Genomic DNA, 11,654 nt, shown 5'->3' with positions numbered 1-11,654 from the left:
CGCGGCTGCCGCCGCTGTGGGGGACGGGGCAGCAGAGGCCCCGGCGGGAGGCGGCCGCGCTGAGGGGCCGAGGCCCGGCGGCAGCCGCCCCGCGCCCTCGGCAAAGGGGAAAACCTCCAGAGGTTTTTCCTGGTGCACTCTGGGCGCTCGTAAAACGGTTAAAACAGCTAAATATCAGTGAACCTGCCCGTGTGCTGCGCTGGGGTGAACAGCCCGGCTCCAGGGCCGTTTCGCTGCTTCGAAGAACAAACCACGTTTGCTGCGCCAGGCAGTATTAAAATACTCAATTCTCAAGAAACTTGAGAGACAAAAACAACCCAAAGCAATTACCGTGTTAGGTTCTGCTTTTATTAGGTTAAATGTCCGTAGAGATATGCTACAAATGAGTATTCCTGAAGGAGAATGCTGATTAAGGTCTGCTGATGCCATGTAAGCTTGCTGCGGTGCTAATACAGTTACAATGCGAGAGTAGGCAGCCTTTGCAGATTAACTGGTGTCCTGAAATAACGGCTCTTCAGAGTAAATTATTTCAGGAGAAAAAAAAACAACCCACTCTACCCGTCCTTGGGAGCAGCTTGCTTGTAATGACCACTTGTAACAAGAACCATCATAACCATTATTCCCTTTCACTAAGCAGCCATAGAAAACCTCTTGAATTATTTATTTCTATCTACTTCCAGGCAAAATTATAACAATCTTGATTGTTTAAGGAATTCTCACTTCCATGCAGAGGTGCAGGAATGCTTCTGTGCATCTTGTTCATCTCAGGAGTTTGCAAATGAAGGAACCATTCTTCATCAGATAGCAGGAGTACAAACAAAAGTCTCTCTAAAGCAGCATTTGTACTGTGCACAGTTCGAACGTGGTTAGAACCTTACAGCAATTTAATTAATGGAAGCAGAAGCAGCAATAACTTCAATTCTGTGGTAAAGTGCTTTTTTTCGCTACAGAATTTCAGTCTCAAAGAAAGTGACCAAAGCTTCCATGTAATCTGCAGCCAGTTTCTTTTGCATAGAGAACCAGTCATGTCAGGCTAGTGAAACCAAAGGTCTCCTGCCTAGAAAATACAAAAAGACACACTGGTGTTAAAACTAAATTGGACTCTCTTGGTTTTGTGCTAACATCTAGAGATTATATCATAATTTATACTTAGGGATGGAGGAGAGAGTACTTTGTGTTTCAGCGGCAGAGACTTTCTCAAACCAGTCTTTACAAATAAAAAGGGGAAAAGAGCTAATGTTTTCAGATTACATTTTGTAGTCAAAAATGGTTACGTTCAGCATGCTGATAACAGTGAAGATTAATTGTTATCTGCAATACACATTCAGGGTGGAAAGCAGACTCACTTGTAAATAAAACTGCCATTGCAATAAACGTTAAAGCAAGCAGAAAACCAAAAGACCCATTTCAGTGTGCTTGTCATACTACAGTACTGTTAAAGTAGTTGTTTAGAGAGCAAGCTTTCCCATAATCCTTACAAACAAAAGCTGGTGTATGTCAGAAGCAAGGCATAGTTTGAAAGTCTGACCCAAGAACTTATGTCTTCAGATTATGGAAAAGGAAATGCAGACGTTGAGGGTAGTGTCTGGAACATTGTCTGGATTCAGTTATCTAGATTTCAGGTGAAGTGTATGGAATTCAAAATATGTTCTGAAAGGTGTCACGAAGAAAAATAAAGAGTGCTCATGTTTAAAACCCGCTCTCTTATTTATACAGCAAAACATCTCACCAGAAGACTGGGGGAAAAGAGTTTCAGAAAAGAGTTTTCTACTTGAATTACTATATTAGAACAACTCAGATGTGCGACCATAACTGATGTTTTATGTTGAGGAATATAAATCCATACCTGCTATGGGACACACGAATATTTCTGTTCAGTTATATGGTCCACAGGGGTACGGTGCCCATAGTTTTCGTATGTATGATAATAGCTAAGAGATAGAGAAGAAAGTAAAAATAGTAAACTATATTAGTTTGTAAAAGAGCACTCATATCTATTTCCTTTTAAGAAGAGAGTCTTGGAAGTAAAATGACATAACCACACAATTGATTCCAGGTTGTTGAGCCTTGTGCAGTTTGCATGTTTGAGTTAAAGATACAAAAGTACAGGATCCAGGCACATTCTGACAAATAATTCATTTAAGTGTTTTGCCTGTATAAAACTTGGGACTTGACAGTGAAGGAAATGAATGAATGTTCAGAAGGTTGCCTTACCCTTCCTTCTGCTTCGAAATAATTTTCCAGACAATGCCCACACCGAGGAGAAGCAGGACTCCTGCAGCTGCAACCCCTGAGAGAGAACACATACTATTACTGTTCTTTATAAAGCATATCAGCTCAACTGAAATAGCCAGCTCTTCTCTTCTAGTAAGTAGAGGGAAATAGCACCACTGAGGCCACTGTATAAAGCTGAAGATATGGCCACAAAAATGTTTCTAAGCTACTTACCTAGGCCTACTGAGCTAGACTGGTGTGAAGCTAAAGGGAAGAGAAAAACAAAATCAGCGAACTATTTTAATATAAAAAAATATGGTATTTCTCAAAATATGGTATTTCAGCTTTTACTGCCAAAGCCTAGAATACAGGATTTCTTAAAAATCTTATCATCATATACTTTCTTCATGCAGAAAGGCATTTGCATGTTTAAAAGGAAGATCAACAGCAATGAAGTCTAAAATTGTGCTGAATAACTGAGGAAGACAGTCTTGAAACTGCCCTGGTAAAATCAGCAACTTACTATTTTCTACTTCCATTGTAAAAATCAGATTTAAACAGACTTAAGAGGTCCTGGGAGCAGGCCACACAGTTGACTAAGATAGAATAATGATACTATATTTAGAAACTATCCTTTTAATGTTTTGGGTCACCTAAAGTTCATGAAATCTGTTTCTATTCTCACCTGTAGGATTCATTAACATACTGAAAAGAATTAACTCATTTAAACATAAACCAGGTAATATTCCAGTTTAGCAAAGCAGCTGTAAGCTGATTTATCATCCTTATTAGCCTAAATAGGGACTGGTGAGTCTTCTCCAGAAGGAAAATAAATATTTCTGCCTTATAATAATATATACTAGTTGAACTGCATCAAATTATAATAGTCAAGACACATCCATGCTCGATATAAGCAACAGAAATATGAATTTGTGCCTTCTTCTGTCTGCCTTCTGTCTGTAGCTAATCATTGCAAGCTTTTAAGGGAAGTACCAAAGCTGAATACATGCACTTGTCTGAACTTTACTTCATTTACATTTACATTTCACTTACCTAGTCTACAGGCTGGTACAGGAGGGTCCCAGCTGAAGTCCTCTTGACACTGAATCTGACTGATGCCTTCCAACATGTAACCATCATCACATTCAAGAGTGATGTTAGTCCCCAATCGATATGTATTTCCCATCATGGTTTTCTTAACACCTAGAACTTCTGGGAATACACATCTGATCTCTGAAATTAAAAATAACAAAAAAAGGATGTTTAATGGGAGGGAATATAAAATAGGAGATGTACAATTGCAGGTCTTTTAAGGCATTGCTCTTGAATTGTTTCTGAAAGTAACCAGAAAATAATTCTTATTCCAAAGTGTGGTTTGTTTTTTTGTGGCTGTAGAAGTGGGTATGTAATGATGAACTACTGACCACTGCAATCCGTGTGCCTTTGCTCTTACAAGAGTAATTGACCTTGATTTCAACTGTGAGGAGAATTCACCCACTGTTTCATACAGTGTTTTTGATCCACTACCTCCATGCTGTGTTGAGACCCCAAGTGGTGGTACTTTGGGAGAAGCCTGCCAGAGAGACATATTTTGCTGATACTGTGCTATCAAAACATTTAGAGAAGAAGTGAAGCAGTGAAGAAGTCTCTGAGCTTTAGATCAACTCTGTATAACTCGCTTCTAGTTTGTAAAATTCCTTTGCCCGTCAGGTATGTTACTAGGCATATTCACTTACAAAGTCTAGGTTGTTATTAATTAGTCTAGCCATCTAAGCTATTTATCCCACTGTTTTCAATGCAAATGAACTAGTTATTTCCATTTAAGTGTCTAATCATTCTCAGTGGAAGCCAAAGGGCTAACATCAGCATGCAATTTTTAAGCTGCTTTGTTTTACACCTTACTTACATTCTTCTTTTTTAAACCATCACACCTAATAGTTACTAAGGACACTTCAAAACTATGAGAAATGTGGCATGACAGGGAGAATTTTTCTGCGAGACTGCTTTGTTTAAAGAGCCTGTGACTTCATTTACATAAGCATTTCATATGTTATTTCCTCTTATTGTTATCCCAGTGTGCTGCAATTCCTGAGTCACTGAGGTGGGTGCAGCTCTACCAAAGGAAGTGACATATGTTGGCAATGAAATTATTCCAGTGAATGTCCAGTTTTCAGTGCAGGAACACCCATACTAGGAATCTTGTCACATTCATGAGATTGCCTGTAGTCAAGTTTGCCTGATGACTGACCTTCACAGTGAGCTACACGGAAGTGCCAAGTAATAGATATAGTACAAAAGAAGCTTTTCCAATAAGGGAATAGTCAGGCTCACGTGTAATTTCCACCAAGAAAATTTCTCAGAGGTAATCGCTGTCTTTGTTTCTTCTATTAGTCATACTTGGGGAGTGAGAGACACGAAGTGAAGGGAAGGGAAAAAGTTTCTACTAGTAAAAAATAGCTCTTAAAAGGTTGACTTACATGGAGGAAACAATATACAATTCATTCATAGCAACAAGAGCAGAGATGCAAACACACGCAAGAATTAATTAAAAATGTCTTCCAGAATTGCCTCCCACTGTACTCATATTCTTCTGACTTAGCTTGAGATTCCCATCCTCCTCCTTTACAATATCATACTCTTCACAGGGATATCAGAAAGTGGATAAATTCACAATAAACAGGTAACATAAATAACAGATAATTAACATTATCTAGCTATGATATGGAAGTGGTTCTCTAGCAAAATAAGGAGCTGGAATTCAGTGTTAGTAGGTGCAGATGTTTTTAGTACATAGATTTTTGCCCATGTATCTCTTTGGGAATTTCATTTCCTGAAGTAAAATGTATAGCCATGGCTGCCACCACCAGTTCCACGCAGCACAAGCAAACAGAGCACAAACAGACCTTCACACCGAGGAAGAGGCTGGCCCCAAGTTCCAGACTCCATGCAGTTAATGGAAGCGTTCCCAATGAGTGAATAACCAGGATTACAGCTGTAGGACACAGATGCTCCATAGGGAAAAGTGTCAGAGATGTGGCCTATGAGCTTCCCATTGGTGATGTTTGGAGGATGGAGGCACTTCACAGCTGAAAATTTGGGGGAGGCAAACAAGACAGCATTGAAATTAGGATCCCGATGGATTGCCAGAGAATAGCAATGACACTGTATGTTTGCAGCCTTGTTTGCTCCCGTGTAATATCTTCATCTAGCCTTAAAAACTGGTCTAGTAACCTTATAACTCCATCAGGTTTTGAAAAAGTGTATAAATTTGGTCTTGTTCTTAAAACACATTCTAGAGTAAAGGATACAGATTTAGTCTTTACACAAATCTCTCCCTAAGGCAAGTCATATGTTAAGTGTCCTTTCCTCTTGGCTCTCTTCAACAAAAACAAACACACCTTGACAAACTGGAGAGGGATGGCTCCAGGCTCCAGCCTCTGTGCAATAAATGGATGCTGTCCCAATGAGAGAGAAGTCAGACTCACAGCTGTAGGTTACAGACATTCCAGGAGCAAAAACCACTGTTGCCAGGCCACTGTGCCACCCGTTGGCAATCTCTGGAGGCTTGGAACAATGCGGCGCTAAAGAGAGAGAAGTGCTAATTAAAACAGAGCTCATACAGTCAAGAGAGGAAACTTTCAGCATGCACGCTTGACTGTAAGCTCACTCCCACAGCAATGACACTAAAGTACAGAGCCATCCCTGCCCAACCTTGCGCACTAATTTCACCCCAAACAGCTGTAAAGCATGTGGCATCAGTCAAATTTCTTCTTACACAATGAAACATTGCCCAGCACCATCTTTCCTGGTGTATCAGATAAAAAAAGTAGATAGTTCATATTTATAATGTGAATTCCACACTTGTGAGACCATCTTATTACAACACCCATACAAGTTCCTTACAGTTGGTGAAGCTGGCCTAAGCTCATTTTTAAGGAGTTCATTCTGAGAAACTGAGACACCAGATACTGCAGAGATAAGAATGGAAAAAATTAGGCTAGGCAGATAACTGCCTTTTCTCTGTCTCTTCATATCTAAACACTAGGCTCAGGATCTCTCTGGTCTCCTTTACATTCTGCCACACATTACGAAGAGTGATAAGGTCAAAAAGGATAGCCATCTAAGGATAATGCATGCTTACCTCCTTCACAGTTGGGGAGTGGTGGATTCCAGGTACCTCCAGCCTGGCACTGGGACTCGTGAAGGCCCTTGGGGCCATCGTCGCTGTTGCATTCAATCCTAACGATGTCTCCAGGTCTGTAGAGAGACTCCAATCCAATTACTTTTCCATTCCCAACTCCTGGACTCACACAGCCAACTGGGGACAATGAGAGTATAAAGAACCCATTAGATCGTGAACCTTGTACAACATAGAGAAGGGTGTTTGGCCACAGTCTTCTCTCTTTCTGCAATGGTGGAGTCTGTTAAAGCAACAGCTCATCTCAGAAAGTCCTTAGCCAAATATCACTGCTTGCTTAACACACTTAGAAAGTCAAGAAGAATTAGTGAAAAGAGCATGAACACACCTTCGCACCGAGGAAGGGGACGGCTCCAGATTCCATATGCTGTACAATGGATAGACTCATTCCCAATGAGGAAGAAGCCAGGCTTGCAGCTGTAGTGCACAAGTGCTCCTATGTCAAAAGTGTCTGAGAAATGCCTGCTGTGTTCCCCATTAGTAATGCCTGGGGGAGGCAGACACTTTACCACTGAAAAGGAGAGGAAAAAGATGAGAAGGTGATGCTGATCTCTGAAAAGAGTGATAACAAAAGAGTAAAACAGTGCAAGTACCCTTCTTCCCTGCAAAAAGCAGGGCAGGAGATAGTGTTTGACAAGTTTTGCCTTTTCTTATGATAGACCTACCTGGCTTTGTTGTGGTATCGGTAGGGTGATGATAGTATTTTGCCATTCCACCTAGATATAGCATTAAGAGTTTAAAATACACATTTTGTTGAACAATGCAATGTACAATTTTACCTTTATTTTCTATCATCCTCCCTTTATATTTCATAATAAATTTCACTCTTCCGTGATAGTTAGTTCCTGCCATGAACCTATCAAGTTTCTTACTTTCAGAGAGTAAGGAGAACATGGATTATGGGCTGCAACAAACAGGGTGAGCAAAGAGCAAACTACATTTATACTTACGACATTGCCTTCAACCTGGCTCATCTCCTGTTTGAGAAGAGAGTAATAAATGAAAGGAAAAATTTCTCGTTTTTCCTTAAGGCAGTCAGTAAAGTACCTTGATTTGAGAAGAGGAGCAAGCAGACAGATATAGCCAAATTCAGCTTCAATGAGTTCCTGGCAGCAGTCAGGAAGGAAACAGCAACATGAACAGGTCAGCAGGCTGACACTTACCCCGTTCACAGACTGGCACAGGCGGGTCCCATGTTTTATCAGCTCTGCATTGAACTGTATGATGGCCTTGTAGGGTGAAGCCTTCATGGCACTTAAAGCTAACAGTATCTTCATATGTGTAGCTATTTTTATGAATGGATATTCTCCCATTCTGGATCTTTGGGACTGGGCATACCACCTCTGAAAAAGAAATTCATTATCTCAGAGGGGAAGGCATATGTATGCTAAAGATGATGCACATATAAAATCCATCCTGAACCTGCCACTGCTCCCCAGGGAGGTTCTCAGAGGTGTTTTCACAGGTATTACTCAGAGACACACAGAAGAATAATTTCAAGATTGCAGTTTTTTGAGTTCCTTGACGTACCCTAGGATTACCACATTATTTGTATATGTAAACATAGTATTGTGCCTGTAAACAGACTACTGCAACTCCATTCCAAATATATATATTAAATGGCGTAGGAATCCATGAGGGCTCTCTGTCATTCTCAGGACACAGTTTTACTATACCAAGCTCCTGCCTTCTAAAACAATTCCATCTCAAGGAAAGACCACATCCTAATTGCAATGACCTTGGCATTTCTCCCTCAGGTCCCAACACTGCAAGACAATCTTGGAAGATGGTGCAGGACTTGGAAGATTCCCAGTATTGAGGAAGTTTCCCTCAGTATCCCACTCTTACTGTAGGAAAAACAGTTCTTCATTTATTATTAATGTTTGTGAAACAAAAAGGACGAGTCCCTGCTGGGATCTGACAACTCTTCTTCCTACATAACTCTGAAAGATCAAAAGATCACATCTAGAAAATTTTTAGAAGAAATCAAACAAGCAAGCAAAACAAAACTATCCTAGAGGAATATTATGCTTAAAAAGCCTTATTCCTCAAGACTTTAATTTTAAGGACTTCATTTGGCAATTCTGGGCTGAAACTAGACATGACCTACTTACTCTGGCAAATGGGAGGAGCACCACTCCATGCAACAAGTGTTCCAAAAATCTCACATCGCCTCTGAGACTGTCCAACTAGTTCGTGCCTGGAAGGGCACAGAAGGAAATGTCAGTTGATACCAAGTCATTTAGTTTGGATTGTGCACTCCCACTGTCACAGTACCCCCAGAGGTTTCTTTCTGCAGCCTCCTGATTCTGGCTGGTCACCCAGGTGTTTCTGCTGGTTCCGCCCATGGGAATGAAGGACAGAGTTCCTTCATCCTGGACTCATGAGGAACAAAAATGATCACAAATTACTCCAGATTAGACTGGCCAAGTGCTAAACCAGGACTCAAACCCAAGGAATTTAAGAACTGCTGGAGCCTCCTCTCTGCAGGCACTTGCTCGCGCTCGCTCGGCTCTGGCCGGGTGGCCATCTGAGAAGCCAGACTGAAACTGAAGTTTGCAAAGTAATTTATCAAGCACAGACTGGGAAAAAGAAAAGGCATTTCTCCCTTCCTGAGCAGGCAACTAAGATATAACTGGAACCAAAACACAAGCTTTGGCTTGCTGTGGAAAAACGACATGCACAGAGGAGTTGGGACCCTTCACTGTAAGTTGTTTGATACCGAGCTCAGGAAATGGAGTCAGCTAAGGCAGTGTGGGACTCACCCTTCTTCACATGTGTGGTTCACTGCTGACCCAAAGAGGAGATCTGTCAGAATGACAACTCTGCCATTCTTTGGTGCTTCTGGATATTTACATTGTTTCCCTGGGAAAGAACAAGGCTAATTTTAAACTCCTCTCAATTTTATGATGCATTATGAGAAAATATTATCTTAAAGATCTGTCCACATTCTGCCACCAATAAAGAAGGGAGCTTTAAAAGGTCAATAATTGCCAAAACTATGTGACTAGTAAAGCCATGTATAAATCATTTTTTAAAGAACTGCTTTAAGAAACCCACAAATGTAGTTTAGACAGTTTTCAGAAAACAACACCAAACTGATGGAGCTATTCACTTTTACAAAACTCTAGTGCTTCAGACCACGTTTGATTTTTGAGGCATGTTACTGTTGGGGGTATTCCAGGGTGTCTCATGTATCCAGGCTGGCAGGTGTATTTCACAGTGTCCCCAACAGAAAATTCTGTCTGATTTTTATATTCCTCAGTTAGCTCAGCAAAGTGTAAGCCTGGAGGGGCAGCACAGCCACCTGCTGGGAAAGAAAATACATAGAGGAAAATTGGGACATATCTATCAACTAAACACAATTGTTTTAAAATGTATATTGAGTACACATAGATAAAAATTAAAAAGCTAAAACAGACAACAAAAGAGAAGGAGTGTAGGATTCAACATCTTGTGAAGAGTGAGGGAGATAGCAAGTCTTATGAGCTCTCAAAGACAGAAATTCCCAAACTATCCATAACTCTGAAAAAAAAGTGTACCTTCACACCGAGGAAGAGGGAGGCTCCAGTTTCCAGAATCTGTACAATAAATTGATGCTTCTCCCATTACGTAGTAGCCAGGGTCACAGCTATAAATTACAGCTGTCCCAGGAGTGAAAACTTTCAAGTCCTGGCTGTTATACTTTCCTTTGTCAATATTTGGAGGCAAAGGACATTGCAGCACTAAAGAGAGAGGACAAATCCAGTTGATGGAGAGCATGGACAGGGTAACGTGCAGAAAGGATAATGTACAATGCCACCACACAGAGCATCCTGTGTGTGCTGGAGGCAAGCTTAGTCCTGTGGGTATCATGTGGACTTGCTGTTACCCACCCCCCACGCACACAGATTCTGTGGGTTTAGCAAGTTCTGCCTGCCTCGGTATCAGGCGTGCATGGGACAGACACTCAGAGAGCCAGGGGTGCACGGGGGAATGGCAGCAGCACACTGAAATGCACCTGCACAGCGTGGGTAAGGGAGGCTCCAATTCCCCGATGCCATGCATGAAAGCGAAGCGTCACCGATGAGGGAGAAGCCCGGGTCACAGCTGTAGGTGACGGACATGCCACTCGTGAAGTTCTCCCCAAGCTCAGCGCTGGGCGTTGCATTGGCGATGACCGGAGGTGGAGGACAAGGCACCGCTAAGAGAGGGCAGGAGGAAAGAACATCGCTTTAGGGGTTGCATCCAACAGAGGAGCACATGCAACACAGCCAAACACTGTCGCTTCTCAGACAACGTGAACGAGGCAGAGATCGCTCCCTCAGGCCCCCTCCCGCACAAAGACAATCCTCAGTCTCTTCCATTTTCACCCCCAAGGTGCCCCTCTTTCCCCCAGGGAATATAGGTGCTGCTATTTGGCTGCTGGGAGAGCTCCCTTCTGCTGGCAGCAGGACGTCCCCGGCATGGGACGTTCCTCTCTCCCTTTCACAGCTGCTGCCAGAAACCTGCCCGAGCCGCGTTGCAGGGCTGCGCAGAAAGCCATCTCCCCCTGCTCACCTGGCACACACAGAGGCACCGGAGGAGCCCACCGGCCGTCATGCCGGCACTCGGCCTCGTGGCTGCCCTGCAGCATGTAGCCGGGGCGGCACTGGAAGGTGACGGTGTCCCTGGGATTGTACGTGGCTCTGTGCCCACCAGCTACTGCTCCGTTCTGGATGGCTGGGGTTGTGCAGGCAACCACTGAAAAGGAAAGCGAGCAAAGCATGGGCTGGGGAAGTGGCTGCCAGGCTTGGGCTTTCCTCCTTGTTTTTTCCAGGGTCAAAATTCCCCAGAAATGCAGCAAGGAGAGACCTTTGGTTCTCCCCTACCTTCAGGGAAAGGTGTGCAAGGAGGAGAATGGAGAATAGTGTGTGTAAAGCCTTGAAATCCCCACCCGTGCGTTACCCCCTGCCTGTGCCTGATCAACGCTGCTCCAGCCCTCGCTGGGGACTTTTCTGTGCTGACGGGTTCCACTTTTGAGATAACCGTCGTGGTCTCTGTTTTTACTTTAGGTAACAACACTGAAAGCACACCTTCACACCGAGGGTAAGGGATGCTCCAGGTTCCATTCTCTGTGCAATATAGAGTGGCTTCTCCAATAAGAGAATAACCAGGCTCACAGCTGTAATTCACAGACTTTCCAGGGTTGAAGACTTTCACATCCTTGCCATCGTGCTGACCATTGTCAACAGCCAACGGGGAGGGACACAGGAGCCCTGCA

General features: G+C 42.8%; 1 protein-coding gene across 1 annotated transcript in view; it reads right to left on the bottom strand.

The window, feature by feature from the left end:
• Positions 1 to 350: 350 nt before the first annotated feature.
• CR1 (complement C3b/C4b receptor 1 (Knops blood group)) overlaps positions 351 to 11,654 on the bottom strand; it is a 90,153-nt gene continuing 78,849 nt past the window's right edge. The window contains exons 77-92 of the mRNA XM_067310442.1: positions 11,467 to 11,649; positions 10,952 to 11,134; positions 10,413 to 10,595; positions 9,955 to 10,137; positions 9,580 to 9,722; positions 8,647 to 8,787; positions 7,576 to 7,755; positions 6,922 to 6,964; positions 6,356 to 6,532; positions 5,613 to 5,795; positions 5,118 to 5,300; positions 3,268 to 3,447; positions 2,449 to 2,478; positions 2,215 to 2,290; positions 1,847 to 1,931; positions 351 to 1,057 (exon numbers count right to left, since the gene is read on the bottom strand). Coding sequence (XP_067166543.1) covers positions 1,850 to 1,931; positions 2,215 to 2,290; positions 2,449 to 2,478; positions 3,268 to 3,447; positions 5,118 to 5,300; positions 5,613 to 5,795; positions 6,356 to 6,532; positions 6,922 to 6,964; positions 7,576 to 7,755; positions 8,647 to 8,787; positions 9,580 to 9,722; positions 9,955 to 10,137; positions 10,413 to 10,595; positions 10,952 to 11,134; positions 11,467 to 11,649 — 2,150 coding nt within the window. The 3' untranslated portion in view covers positions 351 to 1,057; positions 1,847 to 1,849. The remainder of the gene's footprint in view (positions 1,058 to 1,846; positions 1,932 to 2,214; positions 2,291 to 2,448; positions 2,479 to 3,267; positions 3,448 to 5,117; positions 5,301 to 5,612; positions 5,796 to 6,355; positions 6,533 to 6,921; positions 6,965 to 7,575; positions 7,756 to 8,646; positions 8,788 to 9,579; positions 9,723 to 9,954; positions 10,138 to 10,412; positions 10,596 to 10,951; positions 11,135 to 11,466; positions 11,650 to 11,654) is intronic.

The sequence above is a fragment of the Apteryx mantelli genome, chromosome 25 (genome assembly GCF_036417845.1).
Source record: "Apteryx mantelli isolate bAptMan1 chromosome 25, bAptMan1.hap1, whole genome shotgun sequence".
Classification (NCBI taxonomy): domain Eukaryota; kingdom Metazoa; phylum Chordata; class Aves; order Apterygiformes; family Apterygidae; genus Apteryx; species Apteryx mantelli.
The sequence above is the reverse complement of the archived record's forward strand: the minus strand, read 5'-3'. Positions and strand labels throughout refer to the sequence as shown.